At 45.0% G+C, this 23,496-nt stretch overlaps 3 protein-coding genes, 1 long non-coding RNA gene and 5 other non-coding genes across 16 annotated transcripts in view; 8 read left to right on the top strand and 1 right to left on the bottom strand.

The window, feature by feature from the left end:
• Positions 1 to 524: 524 nt before the first annotated feature.
• RPL17 (ribosomal protein L17) lies at positions 525 to 7,165 on the top strand. Of its 2 annotated transcripts, none has more exons than XM_007055155.4 (7): positions 525 to 612; positions 1,785 to 1,837; positions 1,923 to 1,963; positions 3,782 to 3,916; positions 4,575 to 4,673; positions 5,651 to 5,842; positions 7,076 to 7,165. In XM_007055155.4, exons 2-7 carry the CDS (start codon positions 1,798 to 1,800, stop codon positions 7,121 to 7,123), a joined length of 555 nt encoding a protein of 184 aa, XP_007055217.1. In that variant the 5' UTR covers positions 525 to 612; positions 1,785 to 1,797; the 3' UTR covers positions 7,124 to 7,165. The 2 variants fall into 2 exon arrangements, with proteins under 2 accessions (XP_007055217.1, XP_037758429.1); XM_037902501.2 differs by having other exon boundaries at positions 576 to 862.
• On the top strand, positions 1,617 to 1,683 carry LOC114018303. The gene has a single exon (XR_003563697.1). It is a non-coding gene; the product is annotated as a small nucleolar RNA SNORD58 (small nucleolar RNA).
• LOC114018301 lies at positions 2,955 to 3,021 on the top strand. Its single transcript, XR_003563695.1, has one exon. It is a non-coding gene; the product is annotated as a small nucleolar RNA SNORD58 (small nucleolar RNA).
• LOC114018302 lies at positions 4,441 to 4,507 on the top strand. Its single transcript, XR_003563696.1, has one exon. It is a non-coding gene; the product is annotated as a small nucleolar RNA SNORD58 (small nucleolar RNA).
• On the top strand, positions 5,328 to 5,393 carry LOC114018297. The gene has a single exon (XR_003563692.1). It is a non-coding gene; the product is annotated as a small nucleolar RNA SNORD58 (small nucleolar RNA).
• LOC114018298 lies at positions 5,978 to 6,043 on the top strand. The gene has a single exon (XR_003563693.1). It is a non-coding gene; the product is annotated as a small nucleolar RNA SNORD58 (small nucleolar RNA).
• A 1,413-nt stretch (positions 7,166 to 8,578) lies between the features above and the next one.
• LOC114018293 lies at positions 8,579 to 11,280 on the bottom strand. Its single transcript, XR_003563688.3, has 2 exons — positions 11,146 to 11,280; positions 8,579 to 9,730 (listed from the first exon to the last, which is right to left on the bottom strand). It is a non-coding gene; the product is annotated as an uncharacterized LOC114018293 (long non-coding RNA).
• C5H18orf32 (chromosome 5 C18orf32 homolog) lies at positions 9,725 to 15,112 on the top strand. 3 transcript variants are annotated; one of them, XM_043547072.1, is made up of 3 exons: positions 9,725 to 11,798; positions 12,948 to 13,201; positions 14,184 to 15,112. In XM_043547072.1, the coding sequence occupies exons 1-3, from the start codon at positions 11,612 to 11,614 to the stop codon at positions 14,256 to 14,258; spliced, it is 516 nt and encodes a 171-aa protein (XP_043403007.1). In that variant the 5' UTR covers positions 9,725 to 11,611; the 3' UTR covers positions 14,259 to 15,112. The 3 variants fall into 3 exon arrangements, with proteins under 3 accessions (XP_043403007.1, XP_037758431.1, XP_043403008.1); XM_037902503.2 differs by having other exon boundaries at positions 11,641 to 11,784; XM_043547073.1 differs by having other exon boundaries at positions 11,696 to 11,788.
• Positions 15,113 to 19,809: 4,697 nt separating this feature from the next.
• Positions 19,810 to 23,496, top strand: part of DYM (dymeclin) — a 375,287-nt gene continuing 371,600 nt past the window's right edge. For 3 of the 5 annotated variants that reach the window (XM_037902496.2, XM_037902499.2, XM_043547070.1), the window contains exon 1: positions 19,810 to 19,999. The gene's annotated coding sequence lies outside the window, so the exon portion shown is untranslated. The remainder of the gene's footprint in view (positions 20,000 to 23,496) is intronic. The other 2 variants (XM_037902497.2, XM_043547071.1) reach the window with 1 other exon arrangement.

Below are 23,496 nucleotides of genomic sequence, written 5' to 3'. Positions count from 1 at the left end.
AATTTCTGCAAGGATGCCACAGAATTTTTCTTGCATCAGCCACTTAGGACTTTTGTGATTGGTGCATAATGTGTGGGGACTTTTTTATTAATTGCTGTTGTTAATAATTTATTATTAAATTATATTTTGTAGTCTGGTTGTGCCCAGGACCCTCACTCCAGGATTCAAATAAGTAACAAAAAAGATCTGGGGGTTTGGTTCTGACCCACTTTCCGTGATTATACTTGGTACCCTCCACATCCCCAGAACTGGCTGCATTCCAGGCTCTGTGGGATTTTTGACATGAAAGATGTTACATAAATGCATATTAATTTTTAAATCACACAACTGACAGTTTTGTCATTTTCTTAGACGCTGGAGGTCTCAGTACTGGGAAAACCCCCAACACCTCTAGTTTTAGTCTTTTGCAGCACACTTTGAATTACCCAAATACATGTTATTTGCAGACGCTCCCTTGGCGCCCTTCTCGTCTATCGCCCAGCTCAGCTCCAGCACAGCACTCCCTAACTGAAATCCCACCCCACCTCCTAGACTCTCGCGAGACTTCGAGGTTTCAGGAAATCTCCCAGCAGCCCTTGTTCTTTCTCTTCCCCGGTGCGGGCGGCCCCTGAGGTGAGTCTGTTCTGGCTGCTGCGCCCGGCTGCCCCGGACCCGGCTTCAATCCGTCGCCCTTCGGCGCCATCCTGCCCTGGGAGTCCCGGAGCCGGCACCGGGCGGCGAGGGGACGGGCTCAGCCGCCTGCTGGCACCGATATTTCCGTGCCCGGGGGCCGCCACAGGGAGGCCGGGGGAGGGGGAGCAAAATGGCGGACTCTGAGTGCCCCCGCATGCAGGCTCCGAAAGACCCGGATGTGCCAGCTCGGGTGAGGAGCTGGGGAGAGGGCGCGGGGCGACGGAGTCCGTATGTCGGGGCTCGGACGCCGGGGTGGGGGGACTGGGCTGGCTCAGTGCAGCGGGAGGGGAGGCTGGGGGGCTGGGCTGGCTCACTGCAGCCGGAGGCCGCTCTGTGCGTGGCTCGCTAATCGCTGCCCCTGCCTCTCCCGTTAGCGTCTGGGTGAGAGCCTAGCTACCCCGGGGAAGTGAGGCTGTTACAGGCTGCAAGGAGCCCACTCGCTGGCTGGACTATTTGCATGCTCGTTCTTATGCTCGCGCTCATTGCTGTAGGATCTGAGCACCGGTGCCCAGTGCACTAGGGCTAAAATGTTACGGAAGTGGCTAGATTTCTGTCTGAAACTGTCTGGGACTAAGAAGTTTTAGGTAACACTTGTTTATAATTACAAGTTCTCTCTGTGGGTGCATGTATGTCTATGTGGTTTATATAACGAGTTTTCAGTATGGAAATCCACCTCAAAGAATGGTTCTGTGTAAAAAAAAAATTCATGAGTTCCCCCCCGTGTGTGTGATCTCCCAGAACTCCTGATAGATTAAGGATGTTTTACTGTTGTGTTGCAACAGGCCACACACAATGTGAGCGGTTTGTGAAAGGAGTAGGTTTTAAGGTCATGTGTGTAGTGTATTTACCCTCTTAAAAATGCATGCTGGTAGTGTTTCCATTCTAATTTATATCAAACGGTACACACACTGTTCTTAAAAACAGCTTTCATGAGAAGGTTGTGGCTGCAGTGATGACTTTCTTAGGACACCTTTGGATTAATCATGAAAATAAAATGGATTTCTGAGCAGCTGCTTCTCTCTGCTATCTCAGCCAAAGTAAGAAATAACTGCATATTGGACACGCATGTGATAGAACTTTGAAATCTATCTCTTTGTTAATGTTTGCCACAGGTAAGCTCTGAAAATGGTCCGCTACTCACTTGATCCAGAGAACCCCACCAAATGTAAGTGCTTTTTCAAGTATTGGTTGCACTTTTCAGGAATCAATCTGGTTCTGTAATTTCAAAATGTTATTTTTTGTTTCCATAGCATGCAAGTCAAGGGGTTCTAACCTTCGAGTCCACTTCAAGGTATGCGGAGTGTATGTTTGGAAATATTTTTTTTTGAGAATGTAAGGAATAGAAAAAACATTAATGAATTCATGAAATACAAAGGGAGAAAGCATTTTCTTCTAAAATTAAAGTTACTACTTATGCAAGTACAGTAGAATAAAGTAGTGTCAGCACATGGGTAGTTCTACTGTGTAAGACTAGGTGATCACAGTGGTTCATTTTGGCCTTGGAATCTATTAAATCTATTTGTAGTGGTAGTGTTCATAAATATAGAAACAAGACAGTCCGTGTCCCAAGGAGTTTGCTGTCTGATTATTATACAACACAGTGGGAAAAGTAGCTGCTTATAATGGGAACGTAGGAATTGATATATATCAGATCAGACCAGTGGTTCATCTAGTCCAGGGATCGGCAACCTTTGGCCCACGACCTGTCAGGGAAATATGCTGGCAGGTCGGACGGTTTGTTTACCTGCAGTGTTCTCAGGTTTGGCCGATCGCAGCTCCCGCTGGCTGCGATTCCCTGTTCCAGGCCAATGGGGACTGTGGGAAGCGGTGGCTAGCACATCCCTCGGCCCGGCCTGCACGCTTCCCGCAGCCTCCATTGGCCTGGAATGGCGAACTGCAGCCAGTGGGAGCTGTGATCTGCCGAACCTGCAGATGCTTCAGGTAAACATCCGCTGGTGGGCCGGAATGGTTTTTCCCTGATGGGTCGCGTGCCAAGGGTTGCTGATCCCTGATCTAGTCTAATTCTTTTGTTTCAGGCAATGGAAAAGTGTTCAAACATGTTGGTTTAAATGTTTTGTTGTTTGTATGCTTAGGGATAGAGACATCTGAGAAGTTCTGTTAAATTTCATTAAATTATTTTTTACTGTTAGTAAAGACCATTATGCCAATCTTACCCATGTCATACTGACCATCAAGGAAAAATATTTGCATAATTGCAGTGTAGTATCTGGCTACATATGAAAGAGTGCATTCTTTATTGTTGGAGAAACAGTGTTGTGTGGCTGCAGTGATGACTTTCTTAGGACACCTTTGGATTAACCATGAAAAGAAAATGGAATTCTGAGCAGCTACTTTTCCAGAGGTTAAATTTCGTCTGTCATGCATCTTCCTACATTTGATAGCTATTAATTCATTTTCCTCCTTTCAGTTTTCTTATATGGCTTTGAAATTAATATGACCCCTTTTTGTTTCCTTGATTTTCTAATTGTTTTTTGGTTCAGTTCTGAGAATAGCCTTTACTGGCTATTTGGCTCTGACGTAGTGGATGAAATAGCATTAAATTAGCCCAGTCCCCACTATAATAGAGTGTATTATGTGAATATTTTGTGTCTGAACCAGCTGAATATTTGTAAATTTTTATGCATTTTATTTTGGCAAACATTGTCCAAATATCAGTAGTCATATAATTAATAGGAACTATAGTCAAGGGTTTGGTCACTGCTGCTTGAAAGATCTGGTCCCCCACAGTGACCTCAAGGAGCAGCTAGGTTATACAAGAACCACAAAACTGTCAGTTGAAGTGGCAAGTGGATGGGGCTTATGGGTGCAGGAAGCACAACATTCATAAGTCAGTCCGTGATTATGGAATTCAGTACCAGACAGATAATGTCTGCTAACCTCGTTGCATTCAGAACTAAATAAAAAATAATCTTACTCTGCGTTTTATTAAGCTCTGCAGAGACAAATTATGCAACAAAACAAACTAGAACTAATCAGCTATTTCCCCTTCTCTGCTGAGTGCCTAGATGGAAGAATACTTAAATTGCCAGTAAAAAAAGAACTTAGAGAAACCTATCCATGAATGTACAATACTTTGTTTTGTTGCTAGAACACTCGTGAGACAGCTCAAGCTATCAAGGGCATGCATATCCGGAAAGCCACTAAATACTTAAAGGATGTGACCCTAAAAAAGCAGTGTGTTCCCTTCCGTCGTTACAATGGTGGAGTTGGCAGATGTGCTCAGGTAAGAGTTGAGATTGAAATTTGGAAAGACTCTTTGAATAATTGATTCTCATGATAGAAGAGGGCTAGGTTGCATTGTGTGTAGCCCACCACTGTTGACAAGCAAAAATGGTGTATTTAGATCATAAGCAAAAAAGTATGAGCTCAGTCCATTCTAATGAATGTAAACCTCTGTATAACTTCACATAGTTGGCAGCCTTTGCTTAGGAGGTCCAGGGCAGCAGTCATTAGCAGTACTGTAAGTCAGAACTGATGTGTTCAGACATGCATTGGGGAGGCTGACATTATAGCACTCATATCTTTTTAAAAAAAACAACAAAAAACGTGTATAAGCCAACTTGGACATGTATATAAAATAAGAGGACAGATGTATTTTGGTTGATCCTGGACACTGGTAAAGGGGAATGGAAAGCTTGTGGGGGGCTAGTTGCATTTGGAAAGAAAGTAGTCATTTTGGTGTGTTAGCTAGAAAAGCAAAAAAGGGATTTCATCCTATATTGCTTGTAGAGTTATGTGCATTTGTGGTTGCTATGATGACTTTCTTAGGACACCTTTGGATTAACCATGAAAAGAAATGTGTATTCTGAGCAACCTTTGTAAAAGACAGGTGATTGTTTTTGTTTTGAGTAAAATTACAACTAAACTCTTTAACGTTCCAGGCCAAGCAATGGGGCTGGACACAGGGGCGTTGGCCTAAAAAGAGTGCGGAGTTCCTACTGCACATGCTCAAAAATGCTGAGAGTAATGCTGAACTCAAGGTATGTTGAAAATGCAAATGGACATGTACAGTTTAACGCAGTGATCCCCCAACTGTGGGGCCTAGCCCCGTATGGGGGCTTGGAGGAATGTCGGGGGAGCGCAGTGGGGCCCAGACCAGCCCCCTTGGTGGGGGTTGGGAGTGCTGCTCCGCAGCAGCTTGGCCGCCAGACCCCGCTCCTGGCTGCAGCTCTGCTCCTGGCCTGGGGGGTGGGGGGGTGGACACATTCCATTATTGATAAAGGGGGATGTGAGAGGAAAAGTTTGGGTACTACCGGTTTAAAGCAGCTCAAAATCTTGGATCCAAATACTCCTAAACAATGGTTAAAAATCTGAAAGGTCAGAGGAGTCTGGAGAGCTTTGAGTTGTGTACTCAGGTCTGGATCTGTGGTTTTGGTTTGGTGCCGTATCTATTAACATATTTAAATTATGCAAATCTTTGGAGCACAGAACAAGGTGGGAAGTCTTATAAATTATACCTAGTTCATACACTAAATTTTCAACTTGACTACATAAAGAATGAGTACATGTGTCAAAAATGAGTCTAAGATCCACAGTTAGGTCTGTGGTTTTTTTGTTGGTTTTTGTTTGTTTTACACATGGAAAACTTGCATTTTGTTTATAGTGTTGTAACACTAAATTGTAGTGACCTGTGGTGGCAGTGATGACTATCTTAGGACACCTTTCGAATAACAATGAAACAAACTTCATTTCTGAGCCATCATAATATTGAATGTTTTTTGTAAAAGGCAGTCTGAAATTTTTAGTCTTCCTGAGCTATTAGTTGGCTCTTCCACTTTATAAATGCATAAAAATGTTATGTACTTTTGTGAGATTTGCCATGATAAACTAGCACATATTCCCATGCAATAACTCCAGTTTTCGTGTTCCGCCATTTTTGGTACAAACAAAAATGTTTTGTTACTAGAGGAAAATAAACCTAGAATAACCCTTACAAGTTTCTGTTGCATTTTTTCAGGGTCTTGATGTGGATTCTCTGGTAATTGAGCACATCCAGGTCAACAAGGCCCCCAAAATGCGCAGGCGTACCTACAGAGCTCATGGTCGTATCAACCCCTACATGAGCTCCCCCTGTCATATTGAGATGATCCTCACTGAGAAGGAGCAGATTGTTCCAAAGCCAGAAGAGGAAGTTGCTCAGAAGAAAAAGGTAAGAAGATAACTTATTTAGTGGTGGTATTATTGAGTGGTTTTGCTCTGAACTTGTGTATTACAGACTTGTTCATTTGTCAGTGTGTTTTAAACAAATCTGAATTTTTAAATTCGCATTTTTCAGATAAAATTGTTGCTATTATGACTATCTTAGGACACCTTTAGAAATAACCATGGAAAAAAATGCATTCTGAGCAACCTTAATAGTGTTACAATTTAAATATACCATTCAGAATATGAAACTATTCTCTGTACATAACTTCACTGAAAGGGATGGTTTTCATTTGTATGCTTTCCAGTCCCTGATTTAAAAATAACTTATAATTATTCCTGAAGAAAAATCCACATGATAATGTCAAGGTAAAATAGCCACACTAAGAGGACAGCTGGTGAAATAGTACACGCTTCTAAGGTTTCCAAACTCTTATGTGAAACTGAGAATGACAGTGGCCTAATTGTAGGCCATGTTGTTGTAGCTGTGTTGGTCGCAGGATATTAGACAAGGTGGATGAGATGATAATACCTTTTATTAGGTTAACTTTTGTTGAGAGAGACAAGCTTTCAAGCAACTCAGAGCTCTTTTTCAGGTGTGGGAATGGTACTAAGAGCGTCACAGCTAAATAGAAGATTGAATGGTTTAGGACAGGGGTTCTCAAACTTCACTGTACTGCTACCCCCTTCTGACAACAAAAAATACTACACAACTCCAGGAGGCAGGACTGAAGCCTGAGCCCTGCCACCCCGGGTGGGGGTGATGGGGGGCAAAGCCCGAGAGCTTCAGCCCCAGATGGGGGCCTGTAACCTGAGCCCTGCCACCCAGGGCTGAAGCCCTAGGCCCCCAGCAAGTCTAATGCCAACCCTGGCGACCCCATTAAAATGGGGTCGTGACCCACTGTTATGAGAACCGCTTAAGTAGTTAGCACATATTCTAAGGGATGACTCAAGGTGAAGTCGCCTGATAAAATACCCCTGTAGTTATAGGACAAAGGGGGGAGGGGAGGGGGGAATAGTGGGTTACTGATTTTTTTGTAATAAGCCATAAATTCAGTGTCTTTATTAAGACTGTGATTTTTAGTGTCGAGCAAAGTTATGGATTTAAGCTCCCACGCTTGTCTTTTGAAAGTGTTTTGCAGGTTTCCTTTGAGGATGAGGACGGATAGGTCACACACAGAGTGGTGGTATAATCTCTTTTGTAGATACAGATTTTCATTCTTTCCTTTTTATTTTTCAGATCTCTCAAAAGAAGCTGAAGAAGCAAAAACTTATGGCTCGGGAGTAAATCTGACAAAAACAGATGTACATAAATAAAAAAGAAAACTGATATCATGTGTGCTTCTTTTCTTGGGGAATTAACTTTTTTCAGGGTTTTGCTTTGTTGAGCATAACTTATTTGTAATATTTAATGGGTGGGGTTTTTTGCTCTATTTAAATATTTGCATGTTACTATCTGAGATTCTTCAAGGCTTTAAAAACTGCTGCTTTCCCTACTCCTTTCTAAACAGTTATTTATAAATTATCTCCCAGATTGGAGTTTGAAAATTGTATGTTTGGATTATTAACTGTGGCCTTCATTATAAGACACATCACAAAAGTTTCAGTAAAATCAGCTGGTAGTGTAAACTTATTTTACAAAGTGTTTTGACTGCTTTTTAATGAACTTACCTTTGAAAGTTGTGTAATGTCCAGAGCTATGCCTGGTCTTTCATTTCTATCCCCACTACATCACTTTGGAAGCAATATTATTTTAGCTTTCATAAATGAGAACAGTAGATTGAATAACTTGTAGTTGTCTTAGTTGAGGCAGGAAATTTAGTTTTGCATATATTGAATTTATTGCTGAAAAATGGCTATACATTTCAGTAGATTTAACTCTTCTATTTACCCACAAACCAGTGCAGCATGTGCCGTGTTAGTGCAGATTTCTCCATCCTGTCCCATCAGTTTTTCAGTCATGTTCTATGGGAAGACCACTTTTAGGAGGTGACTGCCCATTTGATCCTTGGCATCTGGGGAGCACATGGGTACATGATGATGGTTTTCTGTGTAGATAGCTGTCCCATCATGAGCATGGACTGAGTCCAACCATTTATTTCACCTAGGCTGCTAAACAGTTCTCATTAGTTACATTGGTTACCAATGACCAGAGCTGGATTTGAGGTGATAATAGTTGAAAGGCTTCCAATCCCCTGATCAGTCTTGTCCCTGGTGTATTTGTATTCTTCTGGGAATAGATTAATTTGCTTGTTAACCTGCAGAATTACTCTAAATAGCACTATTTGACATCTGAAGTCTTGCATTTTTATTGTAAAAACAATTACATGTTTGGGATTTGTTAGTATTATGACATTGTTCATTTTTATAATATTGTCTACAATGCAAACATTCAGAAAAAGTTTTTCCTGAAATTAGGAATTATTCCTAGCCTGTTTTCTCGTAATCTCAGTAGTCTTCCTTTCTATTCTCCCCAAAACCTTGGGGAAATTTAAAGTATTCACATCTCTCATGTAGCAAAGTTTGAGGAATATATTTGATCTAAAAACACCATACTCAAACTGATATTCTGAGTTGTACTGAAGTAAATGCATGGACAAAATTGAACTGATTGCTATTAGATTATTTCTTCTACAAAATATAAAAATTACAAGTCAGCCTTTAAGGTGAAATCCCAATTTTAAAGCAGAGATGGGCAACTTTAAGGTAGTAAAGGGCAACAAAATCCACTAAAAGCCTTTGGTGGACTATATAATCAATATTGATTTATTTTTAGTTTATTGCGTAACTCAAATGTTTGACGGTACAGTATGTTAGCATACAGCTAAATTATTCACAGTGTAAAACCAAAGTTCTTAATTTAATTTAAGAAAACATTTAAACATCTTTCATTAATCTTTTTCAATATGCAGAAGAGCAGGGGATTAATAAATGAAAATAGCAACGTAATGTTTTTTCTCTGCTTATTGTTACAGTATCTTACAGTGAAACTTGAGGGTGAGTCTCAGTGTATATATCAAATTATCTCTATCAATTTTAGTGTATCTAACTCGTTAAGATGGCAGAGTGTTTTCATCTTTCAGTCAATTCCTTTTCTGACTTCAAGTGATTCAGTGTAGAGAAGTTACTTTCACAAATGTAAGCGCTTCCAAACATAGAACAGTTTCGACAACCACTTTTTCAGATTTGGGAAACAGGACTCTGAAGCAGTTTCCAGAACTGAATATCACTTTCAGTGGCTGCACCCAAGAAAAAAATCAGCCCGCAGTTTGCAGATACTGTTGCAATTCAGTATCTGGTCATTGACAACAGCTGCAAGTGGATCATTAAAAAGGATCAGATGAGGCTGAAAACTTGTAAAATTTGTTGAAATTAAGCATCATTTCAACATCAGTAGTGTACCTGCTAAACTGACTTGCATTTGTGCCATGCTGCATGCAAGTGCAGCACGTTGTAAAGTGGACAAAATCCAAATGCAACAGCTGAGTCTTTTGAAAAGTGCACCTTTGATTCTGAAACTATCCAAGTGACCAATGAGGTCTGACAAGTCTGGTCCATGCCTTGCAATTGCAGATTCCAATAATTCAGAGGTTCGTTTGTCAATAAAAAATACCATATTGAAAAGGAAAATAGAATATTCCAGCTTTTCCAGGAACATCTCAGTATCAAAACTTGCAGTGTTTTTCAGAAAAGCAATTATCTCTTTGAAGTGCAAGAAACCTCTCAAAAAGCATTTATCACAGTTCAGCCATCACACTTTGCATCCACTTCTTTGAGAAAAGCCACAAATCTGTGAAGATACAGTGATGGGTTGCCACTTCCAATCAAGTTTGTAACTCACAACCAGGTTCATGTTGAAACTTGACCTTTAGTTCACTCACAGTAGGTGCTCCATCTGTAACAACAGCCACCAACTTTTCAAAAATCTGCAACTGCCTCAACTACACTGAAAATATCTGGACCCTTTGTTATGTGTAATGAGGTTACCTTTTTCAGTTCTTCGTGCAGATGAAAATCACTATTAACCCAAGAAGTGCACAGCCCCTCCCTCTAACACAGGAGTGGGCAAACTTTTGGATTGAGGGCCACATCAGGGTTTCAAAACTATGGAGGGCTGGGTAGGGAAGGCTGTGCATCCCCAAACAGCCTGGCCCTCGATCTCCATCTGCCCTCAACTGCCCCCCTCAGAACCCACCACCGATCCAACCCCCCCAATCCTTGTCCCCTAACTGCCCCCCTGGGGCCCTACCCCTTATCCAACCCCCTGACCCCTAACCACACTCTGCCCCCTGACAGGCCCCCTGACACTCCCATGCCTATCCAACACCCCTGTTCCCTGACTGCCCCGCCCCCAAAATCTCTACCCCATCCAACTGCCCTCTGGGACACCCTGCCCCTTATCCAACCTCCCCGTCCCCTTAACATGCTGCCCAGAGCAGCATGTCTGGCAGCTGCACCGCCCAAAGCCAGTCACGCTGCCCTGCTGCCCAGAGCGCTGGCGGCGCAGTGAGTTGAGGCTATAGGGGAGTGGGGACAGTGAGGGCTGAGGCCCCACTGAAAGAGGAAGGGTTGGGGTCAGGGCTCCTGCTTGTGTCCCACTTTTGCCTTTTGAAAAGGTGGTAACCCTATTCCCATTTCCCAAGCATTGAACAGCACTACTGATATGGTGCCTAATGAGACTGACCTCCTTTACAAAGTGCTTTAAGGCAGCTGTTGTCAAACTGTGGTCCACAGACCATTCCCTCTAAGGTGCGTGCCTGGGTGGCTGCACAGAGAGAACGAAGGGCCACCCACCTAATTAGTGGAGCGGCGCAGGCATGCCTTCACTAATCAGGTGCCTGGACCCTGGAGAAGACGCACATGTAAGGTGAGGTGGTGGCCTTGGGGGAAATAGGGGGTAGGTGAGAGGGGGCAGTGGGTGAGAAGAGGGACTGGGGGGAATTTGGGACGTGCAGGGCTGGGGCAGCCAGAGAAAGAGGCGACTTTCCCCAGCTCTGGGGCTGTGGCTGCTGTGGAGAGACCCTCCTCCTTCCCAACCCCAGCTCGGGGGCGGCCGCGGCAGGGGAGAAAGGGCACATCCGTCGCACTAGAAAGGTAAGAGTACGGCTATTAAAATATCAGTTGTGTGCTTTTATTTGTAGAACAACAAAAAAAATGCTTATTAAGGTTTTTTTATCTAGAGCTTTTATCCAAAGCGCTTTACAATAGTGGGTTAAGGGTACACGCATTTAGAAAGGCCCTTAAGGGGTCCGCCGAGACCCGCAGCAATTTTCAAGTGGTCCGTGGGGCGGGGGGGAGTTCGAGACCCACCGCTTTAGGGGATGACAAGGGGCAAGAGCGAGGCCCGAGGGTCAACACCTGCCTTCCCGCTTCCGGTCGGCTCGGGGACCTCTCCGGGAAAGCCGAGGCTCGCTCCCAGTGGGCATCCGAAGGTGATCACGTGGACCACGCGCGCGCGCGCACACAGAGTGATTGTGACGCAACTAAACGCCAGTGAGGGGGGGCGTACAATGACCTGGCCGGCGCTGCGGGGAGACGCCGCTCTAGCGTTGCACGCGCTGGGGTCGGTAGCTCCTGTTTTCAGTTCCCTGGCGGCTCAGCGGAACTGGGGGGGCCGCTCCGCGCCGCCTCTAGACTCTCCCTGGCCGCGGCTCTTGGCGCTCCCGGCCGGCTCGGGACACAGCGGGCGGGGGCAGAAACGGTCCGGACGCCGCAGCTTCGGCCGCTGACGCTTTGTCTCTGGTGTCCTGGCGGTTGGCGGCCACGCCCGCCCCTCATGTTTTGCGCACGTGATCAACGGGGCTCCTTTTCCCATTGGCGCTGGGCCGGCGACGTCATCAATCCCGTCCGGAAGGCGGAAGTGAAGAGGTGGCTTCCGGCGGGGCGTCGCTCACAGCCCGGGCGGTGCTTGGCTGCGGTTGGGGTCGTTGCGGGAGGAGGAGCCGGCAGGTGGGTCCGTTGCGGTCAGGGAGTCCCTTGTCCACTCCCCCGCCCCGTTCATAATGGGGGGGCTGTTCCCTCTGCTTCCCCGCGCCTCCTGCCGGGCGCCGCCCCTGCGAGAAGGGGGAGCTGGCGTCTCCCTGGTGGCTTCTCCCGGTGAAGGGAGAACCCGCCGTCCCTGACTGAGCCCCCGCCCCACCGGCTTGTCCCTGCGCGGATTCCCTTCTCCCCTGCCTGCTTTCCTCTTTCCCCTCATTTCTGGTGCCCTGGACGCCCTCCCCCCAGGCGAGGTGGAGGCGGTGAAAGATGCCAGGCCCTTCTTGCCCTATGCCCAGAGTTGCCTCTGGTCTTGTGGAGGTGGCTGGGCCGTTGTTTTTTGTGCTTATCCTTTTCCTCCAGCTTCTGGAAATAAATCCTTTTAGGAATCTGTGTGTCATAAACAGGAAAAGAGTTCACGTTTTTGTTGGTTGGTTTCAATCCTTTGTGCTGGTTTTCTAATAGAAAACTTCTCAGTCAACAGTTCCAGCTTTGTCGCTGCAAAAACAAAACAAAAAAACTCTTGTGTAAAAAGAATACTGACCTTGAAACCATCTGGCCATTGAAATGTAATGCATGCCAGTTCTGGTCTTTGCTGGAAGACTTTTTGGGAGAAGGGGTGTCTAGACATACATTGCTAGCTTGCATGCATAACTTAATGGAAGAGTTGGGATCGACTGAGGTTTTAACAAAGATTTCCTCTATCCACAATGTTAAATAGAATTTATGAAAACAAAGAATTTAACACTGACTAAAATCCCTTCCCCTTTCCATTGCTCAACCTTCACTTTCTTATTTGCTTGTTTCATGAACTCTCTATTCTTAGTCTTTTAGACAGCACCTGAATTTCTAATATAAAGAAATAAGCAGGGAAATCTTCAGGTCCCCTTTATACAACATGAAGAGGAGGCAGAACAGAGTGACTAATTTAAGATCTTCACTGTTTCTATTGTATAAGCTGTTGGAAGGATGAATAGTAAGCAGAAGACATGTTGATGTAAATTAGAGACTTAAACTGGTTTCTTAAACTTAAAGCATTGCAAAGATTTTTATAAGTAAGTTTTTTTTTTTTAAGACTTTTTAAAATGTCAGTCCCTTGGTTTTCAGTGCTATTTTATTGCCTCTTGTATCAACAGATTCTGTCAGAGGATTGGAAAGAACCATGGTGTGCATTCCTTGTATTGTCATTCCAGTTCTGCTCTGGGTCTATAAGAAATTCCTTGAGCCATATGTCTACCCTATAATTTCACCTTTCATTAAGCGCATATGGCCTGGGAAAGCTGTGCAGGGAACACTGGCCACCAAACAAGGCCAAGGAGACAGTACTGGAACTATTCTGGGGACTTCAACCACAAACCTAGGCCCAACAGATGATTCTGGAATGTATAAGGTAAGTAATATATTTTAATGCATATGGGAGGGAGGGAGGTAGCTAAGCATGGAATCCCCAAGTAGAGCACCCTATAACAGTCCAACCTGGAAGTCACAAGGACATGGTGGATTGTTTTGGGGGAAATTCAGATATGACAGAAAAGGTTGTGAATGTCTAACCAGGTACAGAGTAGCAGTCGTGTTAGTCTGTATTCGCAAAAAGAAAAGTAGTACTTGTGGCACCTTAGAGACTAACAAATTTATTTGAGCATAAGCTTTCGTGAGCTACAGCTCACTTCACTGAATGCATCCAATGAAGTGAGCTGTAGCTCATGTAAGCTTAAGCTCAAATAAATTTGTTAGTCTCTAAAGGTGCCACAAGTGCTACTTTTCTTTTAACCAGGTACAGTTTTCTCAAGTAGGAAGAACAATTGCCCCAAATCGACCTCTGAGACCTCTCAGAGAGAACAGAATCATTGTAGAATGGCATGCTCTATCCCAGCTATAGCTAATAGTTCTGCTTAAAAACTTTTCTGACTCCTTACTTTTCCACTCCAAAAAATTCAGGAATTAAATCTTAAATGACAAATCATCTGATGCATTAAGCAGAACAGAAGCCAGTTTCCTGTACTGGCTCTGCAGTCGCAGTAAACAATAGTGTGTACTGACCAACCAACATGTTTCAAGTGCTGTGGCTTTTTTTTTTAACATGGTAACATTTTTGTACCATAATTGCACTTTAATATCCAAAGAAATGGGCATAAGCTCTTCTATATACCTTTTTTTTTCCTCTGGCCTTTTAGAAAGTAAGAATTGTATATAAGGCTTTACCTCACTTTTTTAAATTTCAGTCTGTTAGTGCAAATTTCTCAGAACTGAGGCAGATGTTCTGAACTTGTCTCTTCATTCTTTCCTCCCCAATTAAACTCTAGGGTTCTGAATGTGAAGAATTTTTTTCTTTGACATGGGTTCATGGTACTATCATTTACTTCCAATTTCAGATTGAAAGCAATGGGGTCGCAAATGGATTCACTACGGAGGGATCAACGGAAGTTTCTGACAAGAAGACTGATTAAAGGAACTTGTTCGTTAGGAGCTTCTCATTGCTGCACAATGTGAACTGGTGATATTGTTCCCTCTTCGAGATTTGGTGGCCCTTCTACCTGAAAGGAAGCATGAGTTGTTTGTAGCAGAGGGTTTCCTCTGCCACTGAAATGTGTGAATTTAGCAGCTTTCTCTTTAAGATGTTTGAGAAGTTGTTTTAAACTATTCTTATTCCTTACTACATTTTCCTCACTGAAATTCTCTGCATCTCTAATGCAGTTCAGATGATATGGTTAGATATCCTAGATTAATTTATTTTTATCAATAAATGAAGCTTTACATGGTAAATGTGTCAAATTCTTATAGTTGTCTTGTAATTCATCTAAAATCTATGTATTTTACAACAGTTCCTGAAACTCAAACTTCATTGTAGCTCATTACTCTGCTCTCAGAGCCGCATGCAAAAGGTTAGGGTTTCATCCAGTATAGTTTGATGGAGTAACGTGCAATCTCTTGCTTTAAGAGCTATAACTCTCCCCATCCCTGCTAAACATGTTATGGATTGTACTGAGGACACCAGCATGTTTCTTGGCAATGCTCTGAAGAAAATTTATAAAAGAGATCTCCACCTGGTAACCAATAAGCTAGAATAGGTGCAGTATTTACAGGATATATTTAGTTTATTGGAAGCAGAAAGCAAGCCCGGAGGAATGGCAGGGACATAGCATGAGAGAATTACTACTTTGTGTGCAAGCTGCTGTAGTTAAGATGGTAGATGTCAGAATTGTAAAATTCAGAATGAGTCCAGAAAAATCTGGTTAACCTGCTTGTGTAACTTAACTAAAACAAACTGGCATTTTATTAAAACATTTGTTTCTTATAAAAATGTTTCTAGTTTCGTTTTCTTTCTAATTTAAAATTTTTGTTCTTGTAATGGAAAGGTCTCACAGCTCAGGGGAATATTATATAGACCGGGACCCCACCACAGGGATGGCATCTGAACTGCTTGCTTTGTTTGTGGTGGCTTCCTGACTTCTCATGCTGTGCCAGGTCTGACCCCCAATAGAAAAAGCTGCTTTTTTGTCCTGCTGTGCTCCATTAATGGAAACTGTGCTGTTTTACATGCCTCTCAGCTCTGCAGAGTGTAAAGGTAATAGTCCCTTTCTGTATACCTCTCCAGTGCAGGTGGGATACTGTTCTGTTTGGAGTGGTACATGAATTGAGGCAATTCAGAGGACAGAAGCAATAATGATCCATGGGTGGAGGGGCTCCTACTGAACAGTCCAAAAATATGTCATCAGTCTGGAGAAGAACTATTTTGGGTGGTTCATGGAGGGCATAACTAGGAGTAATGGAATGAAAATAGGAAAAGTTACTGATGTATATCAGGCTCTGGCCCACTCTTCCAATGCATGTGCCTGGAGCCCCATCTCTTGGGATGTCCTAAAACTGAACTTGAAAAGATAATAGGAAACATTCTTGTATGACTAATACATGGTAGAGGGGAGGGGGAACTGAACTTCTTATTTTAATATTCCACTTAACAGTTGATTATTTTATTCTGTATGGCACAGGTAACACCTGTAGTTAAAGTTCCACAATAAAACCCTGTTGCAGTTTTTTATAACTTTGCCAAACTTCAACCATTCAGGTTGAAATTTTCCATGCTTTAGTGCTTGTCTCAGCGTGAACTCTTTGTTAACTTTCAAAAAAAAAAAAAAAAAAAGGTTCAGCTGATCCCAAGAATGAGATTAGGGGAAAGTGTTGTTTTGCCCAGGTTAAATTTTTTTGCACCCATTTTGTTGAGAAGCTCTAGGGCTAATGAGCTTTGGAGCAGGGACTTGAAATTTAACCCGGGTCTCTTGTTCTTGTTGCTGTCCCTGTGAACACTTGCCCAAGTTATAAGCCTTTGAAAGATCTCAGTATGCAGATAGTCAGACTTGTTGTTTTGGCTTCACAGTTCTTCCAAAGATTCCATTTGTGTTGAGCATGCTCTAGCTCAAGGCTGCAGGGGCCATGCAGGACCTTCCCTGCAATGAAGCTGCTAGGAAAAATTTACATTCAGAACACTAAGGTTGCAAAGTCAAGCATTTGTAGGCTAGGAAATGACACTTGCTGCAGAGGGTAATGGGGTGAGGAGGGGAACATGGCCTCTAGTGGCTATAGAATCAGATGAGGCAACAGCTCTGCCCTGAGGATCACAAGTGATGGCAGAGTCTCTGCAAGCAGGAATCCATAAAACGGATTCTACAGAGGGTGCTGGGGCTGATGCTGAGGTTGGTTGGTTTGTCACAGCACCAGCCAGTCTGCAGTCATGGGATATGGTTCACACGTTCCCCTTCTGCAGTCACTCCTCCCTGCTTCTCTCTTAGGCCTCCTGGATTTCTTGGGAGGCTCCCAACTAGATTATTACTATTCACTCAGCAGAAGCATGAGATACTTAATTGAATAGATATTGATGGACACAATAGAAAATCTTAAAATAACGTGCTACATAGCTATATACATACACACAATGGATGTTGCCAGAAGCAGGGTAAGTGATCTGATAACCCAAGAATCTGATGTAGTATGCCAAATCCTATGTTCCTATCTCTGTAACAGTTGCTTTTCCTTCCACTTTTTATATTTATCTGAATTCCCATGAATTGAAAGTACTGTACTATTATCAGAAAATGAAATTAGGCCAAGACATTAAGGAATATCCCAGAATATCTCAAGAGGTAATGAGAAAAGCCTCTGGCTATAAGCAGAATTAATCAGAAGCATGACAACTGCAATATTATAGTTGTTTCCAGTCTTATAGGAAAGTGGGTGTTATATGAATCCATGAATAGGACCCAAGTTCTGTGAGTCAAGGTTATAAATGTCCCAGTGTAAAGGGGACTGTGTATGAACAATAATGATTTAAAAATTAAAATCTAAACAAGTTAAATAGACATTGACTGATGGAGTCACGTCACTCCACATTGGACTGTGAACATATCAGATCTTATAAGCTAAGCATGGATGCAATTAGTTAGCAATTAAATATGAGACAACCAAAGAAAACCCAAATCCTGCAGCCAGTAGTGTATGTGATGCAGTAGGTAATATCTGCAGTGTTTTTGTAACCCTATTGGTCCCAGAATATTAGAGAGACCAGTTGGGTGAGGTAATATCTTTTATCGGATCAATTTCTGTTGGTGAAAGAGACAAACTTTTGAGCTTACAGAGCTCTTCTTCAGGTCTGGGAAAGGTACTCAGAATGTCACACTTAAATGCATGATGGGAGCTCAAAAGCTTGTTCCTTACACCAACAGAAGTTGGTCCAACAAAAAGATATTATCTCAGCCATCTTGGTTCAGTAGGTGATAGTCTAGTGGGCCCCTGTACTGCTGGTGGTTTTGGAGGAGACATACAATTGGGACTCCAACCACACGAGATCATTAAGATCCTATAATACTTTTCGCATGAGTTTGCATTAATTCTGATGTCCTGACTAAATTAGCTATACCTACTTAAATTCCCCTGTAGAATCAAGGGGATACAATTTTTTTCTTTCCATCCTAAAATATGGTTATGCACTGTTAAACAGCTCCTGTGTTCCACCCCTAAGGTAATGGCATTTATTAGTGGATGAAGCAATCCCCAGTTATAGTTTGAGTATTTGAGAATCTTTTAACTAACAGGTGCAAAGTGAATCATCCTGGATCTTATTATCTGGGATCTCACTCTACTCTTGGGAGCATTTATTAAACAAAACACCCCTTGGCTGCTCTCCTGCCAACATCGATACTGCTGCTTCTTGAGGATGGTTTAATTATGCTGAGGAGAGAGCTCTCTCCCATCGGCATAGTGCGGCTACATGGGAGATCTTACAGTGGTGCAGCTGCAGCGGTATAGCTGAGCCGCTGTAAATCTGTAGTGTAAACGCAGCCTTAGCCCCTGTGCCTCAGTCAGGATAACAGCACTTTCCTATCTCACCGGGCTGTTGCGATTGTGAAGTGCTCTGGTACTATAGTGATGAGAGCTGTATAAGGACTTTAGATAGAAGATTAGATAGTCTTTCTTAAAGCTTCAGCTCCTGGAGTCACATGGTAAATGAGAATATTGGCATTTGTTTAATAGAAAGTTTCTAATAAACTTCTCACAGTTGTGAAAGAAAAACATGAAAAAATAGATTCTAAGTACAGAAGGGACCACTGTGATCATCTAGTTTAACCTCTTATATAGCCGAGGCCATATACCTGCATTAATTCCTGTTCGAAAATAGAACACATCTTTTCGAAAAACATCTAATCTTGACTTAAAAATTGTTAGCAGTAGAGAATCCACCACAATCCTTGGTAACTTTCTCTGTTAAAAAGTCCAGTATGAATGCTAATAGTTTCAAAAACCAGAATGCAAATAAAACAAGTCCAACGTGTATTCTTTAAATTGAATGAACCCAATCTCTTGAGCTTGTCTCACAATTTTTTAACACATCAGGTTGTTAATACTGCCTCTCTCTTGTTAGGTTTTTATACCAGTACTCTCTGGATGACTTCTGCTATCTTATGTATCTTGAACATTAATTGCAAGTTTAAAATTCAGGCCTGAGCCTTTCCCTTTTCTCTTGGCTTATGCCCTACCCTGTGATTTAAGACCCCTTAAGCAATATTTAAAGCATCTTATATTAAGGGTAAATTACACCACACCCTGGAGATAAACTTTAAGGCACTGACACTAAGTCAGCACAATTTGTAACACAGCAACATGGAGAATACTGCAAGGAAACTTTGCTGAATAATGCAGTAAGAAAAGGCGTTCAGGTCATGCTCCTGAGGCAAAGAGTTCTCTCTCTCCCCATTGCAAGGGAGAAATGCCTGCTTCAAGCCCCTCTCTTGTCCTCCAGTGAATGGTAACTGGGGTAGATTTCCCTCCCTTATGGGCACTACCCGGGGCAGGTCCCCCCCCCTCCCTGCCCTCTTCTAGGGGCACACTACCTCGGGCAGGTTCCCACCCCTTCCCTCCCCTCCCCTAGGGGCACACTACATGGGGCAGGTCCTCCCACTCTCCCTGCCTAGGGGCACACTACCTGGGGCAGGTCCCCTCCCCTCTCTTCCTGCCCTCCCCGAGGGGACATGACCTGGGGCAGGTCCCCTCCCCTCTCTTCCTTCCCTCCCCCGGAGGGCACACTAGGGCCCTCCTAGGCCCTCGCCCCTCCTAGGTCCCCCGCCCTCCTCTAGGGGCACACTACCTGGGGCAGGTCCCCTCCTCTCTCTTTCTGCCCTCCCCCTAGGGGCACACCACCTGGGGCAGGTTCCCCCGCCCTCCCCCTAGGGGCACACGACCTGGGGCAGGTCCCCCGCCCTCCTCTAGGGGCACACGACCTGGGGCAGGTCCCCTCCTCTCTCTTTCTGCCCTCTCCCCTAGGGGCACACGACCTGGGGCAGGTCCCCCGCCCTCCTCTAGGGGCACACGACCTGGGGCAGGCCCCCCTCTCCCCGTACGTGGACGCGCTCAGCAGGAGTTAGGCAGGCTGCTCCTCCAGCGCGCACGTAGAGTCTCCCCCCCCCGCAGAGAACTACATTTCCCAGCATGCTCCTCCTCGCCTGTCGCCGGCCGCGGACGGACGCAGCGGGGGGAGGGGAAGCTGCGGCGGTGACGACGTGGAAAGATGGACGCGGCCTGATCCCGGCAGAGCCAAGGGGTGTGCGGGGTGTCCGGAGAGCGAGCCAGCCCGTCAGCCGCGTGGGGAGGGGCGCGACAGCCGCCGCCCCTCGCCCCCTCTCACGGGAGCGGGAGCCAGGTGAGTCTCCGCCCCCCTTCCCCCCTCCCAAGGTGCTCGGCTGAGCATCTCTGGGGAGAGGGGGTGGTGCCTGGAGGGGCGGCTTAGGGTTGGCTGGGGCTCGAGACGTGGGGCTGGCGGTTGGTTGTGTCTGGGTGGGGGTCGCTGCTGCCTGGGAGATGGCGGTTGGGGGGCGGGGGCGGTGTCAGGGGCGACGATGGGGATGGGGATGGGGATGGGGATGGGGGTGGGGGGGGAGTAGGACTGGGGGTTGCAATGGGGGCGGGCGATAGCGGGTGGCAGGTGGAGGAAGAAGTGGTGTAATGTAAGGAACTGCTCCCTGTAGGAACGTGCTACACCTGATGTAGCTAATTCCTACAGCGAGCAGTTTCTCACACTGTCGGACTGTGCTACCCGGAGCAGGGAGAGGTAGTGAATTGTTGCCATTAGCAGTTACTGGTACGTAGGGTTGTTTTTATGTGCAGACGTGTCCTAATTTGCTAAAACTTGACAGTGCTGTGGGGTGAAAGCATAAAGTGTTCAGCTTCCAAACGACCCTGCCTGGATTCATTGCAGTGGGATGTGGGACAGGTGGATAATTTAAACTCTGAATTTCGTTAGGCTTCGCCTTCAGTATGCTTCTGTGCTGGTGCGATCTCCGACCATTATAGTTCGTCACCTTGGCAGGCATGCACAGGCAGCAATGCACTTGTCCTGTTGCCTTGACTGAGAAAGGTTTCTGATCAGAGAGAGTGTAGATTCCAGCGAGCTCCTGTGGTAATAGCTCATTGGAGATGAAAGGGCTTGTTCAGAAAGACATTTTGAAGTCTGTGTGGTACAGATGAGCCAGATGGGTTTGTCTCCGTGCAGCTATATTTTATTCTCTGGGGGCTGGGTAGAAAGGAGAGAGAGAGAAGTATTTTGGATTTCCTCTTTCCCTTACTGAGGGCCATCTATGCTCACCTGAAATTTTTCCTGGCAGAAGTAGTTCCTATCTATTTATTACAGGTCAAAATATGGCTGCCATCCCACAGAGACATTGGTGGTGGTGGAGGTGAGAAGAGGGCAAAAAGTCCTTTCCCTCCCCGCAAATACTCCTATGCATGTGGAAACCATAATGTTGCGGCTGCCTGATGGCAGATGGGTAGGGGCAGAAGGCACTACCAGCTGTACCAGAGGTGGGCAAACTATGGCCCGTGGGCCACATCCGGCCCGCAGGACTGTCCTGCCCGGCCCCTGAGCTCCCGGCCAGGGAGGCTAGCCCCCGGCCCTTCCCCCGTTGTCCCTCCTCCCCTGCATGCGCAGTGGCAGCATGGCTTGCGCCTGCTCACCTCCCAGGCTTTCCAGTAAGCCTGTCTTGCTGCTCTGAGCAGCATGGTAAGGGGGAGGTGGGGGTTGGATAAGGGGCAGGAGGTCCCAGGGGGCAGTCAGGGGACAGGGGGCAGTTGGATGGGGCGGAGGTTTTGGGGGCGGGAGTGGGGACAGTCAGGACACAGGGAGCGGGGTCGTTGGATAGGGGATGGGATCCTGGGGAGTCAGTTAGGGTTGGGGAGTCCTGGGAGGGGGCAGTCAGGGACAAGGAGCAGGGCGGGTTGGATGGGTTGGGGAGCCTGTCAGGGGGCGGGGATGTGGATAGGGGTCGGGGCAGTCAGGGGACAGGGAGCAGGGGGGTTGGATAGGGGTTGGGGTCCCGGGGGGGTGGTTAGAAGCGGTTGGTCCTGGGAGGGGGTGGTCAGGGGTCAAGGAGCAGAGGGGGTTGGGTGGGTCGGGGGTTCTGAGGGGTGCAGTCAGGGGGCGGGAAGTGGGAGGGGGAAGATGAGGGTGGGGGCCAGGCTGTTGGAGGAGGCACAGCCTTCCCTACCTGGTCCTCCATACTGTTTTGCAACCCCGATGTGGCCTTCAGGCCAAAAAGTTTGCCCACCCTTGAGCTATACTGAGCACCCCAGAGAAGCCATGCACTGTGTGGTGTATATACTGCTACATCTACTCTGTACTGGTGAGGGCAACCCTCAATCCACAGCGCTCCTGGTGGCCCCGAGGCTTCCCCTCGCTTCCACCAGCACAAACACCCCTCCTACCACCACTGCTTGAAGATGTACCACCTTCTCCTCCTCCACCCCATTGTTCAAGCTTTAGAGCTATAACTGAGCCTGCAGTTGGTAAAGGGCTCATGATCTCTATAAAACATGACGTAGGATGATTATAACTGTTACTGCTGAGGATCTCAAACTCAGACAGACCTAGTGGGGAGGCAAAGTGTTCTATTGAAAAACCAGTGTGGTGGTTTCAGTGAGGTGAATAGCTTTTTAGAGGTTCAGGCTTCTCCCGTGAACAAACAAATGAGCCAGTGAAGCAGTCTAGCAAAATAAACAAATCTATCCTGCTGTTTACATTAGGAGCATAATTGAGGCTGAATACTGCAGCTGACAGAATGTGATCTAAACAAGTACCACACAGATCTCTCTATCTTTCCCAGAGCTTTTGGCTCAGCTGTGCACATGCCCATCCCAGTCACACTCCCTATTTTCATCTGGCTTCTCTCACTCAACACAAAATGAAATACACACAAGATGACATTTGGAAAGATGAGAGTTTCAGTTGATGAACCTGCCAGGTAATAGCTGCTGCTGCTGGAAATACAGCAGGAGAGTATACCAGAGAGGCCTTTGAAGAACTTACAAGGGGAATCCAGAAAGTTTATAACTTGGGATTCTGCAGAAAAATACAGGGAAGTGAGCCAGGGTTTCCACTGATTTGCTGTGTAACCTTGGGCAATTCACATCACCTTGTGTGCCTCCAGTTTCTCCTCTCAGCTTTCCCCTCCTCTGGTCCAGGAGTAGCAAAGTGTGACGGAGGAGGGTACCTCTGGCCCAGTTTACTATGAATGTGACGGGACATCAACCTGAGAGCACAGCATGAGAAAGTTCAAAGGTAGAAAACCTTTAGGGATGATTGATGCCTTGTCACAATTTGTTACCATTGTAAAATCCCCATTGTAAATGTGGACTCAACTATAGAGAGGTATTTTTCAAAATACAAAACCTTTACTATTGTAACAAGATATATAAACAAGAACATTTTAGTTTTCATTCCAACAGTTTATTTAAAAAAAAAACAAGCATCTGGACATATTTATAGATACAGTTATTAACACTTTTTTCTTTACTGAAATGTATAGTACTGTTACATTTCTCTACTTCTCATTTATAGTTCAGTGTTATTTGAAGAAAACCAAAATACTCCTCTTAACAAAATCATTCTACAATGTACATTTTAGTTAAATAGCTGAACTATGAACACTTGTTGCATCTGTACTCTTTCTTCCTATCAGTCGGTTTTCTTCATTGATTCCCTCTGGAAGGAGTGCACACGTGCCCACCTCTTATAAGAGTTGCACTGCACCTTTGATAAGTAATAGATGAGAAAATTAAATCACAAAACTAACAATTGTACAGATCATTTCAACTAACTGGTAAAAGTTACAAAATAATATTGTTTCAACATATAATCACTCAAGA

This window comes from Chelonia mydas, chromosome 5, assembly GCF_015237465.2.
Source record: "Chelonia mydas isolate rCheMyd1 chromosome 5, rCheMyd1.pri.v2, whole genome shotgun sequence".
NCBI lineage: Eukaryota > Metazoa > Chordata > Testudines > Cheloniidae > Chelonia > Chelonia mydas.
This window is presented reverse-complemented; position numbering and strand designations above follow the sequence as displayed.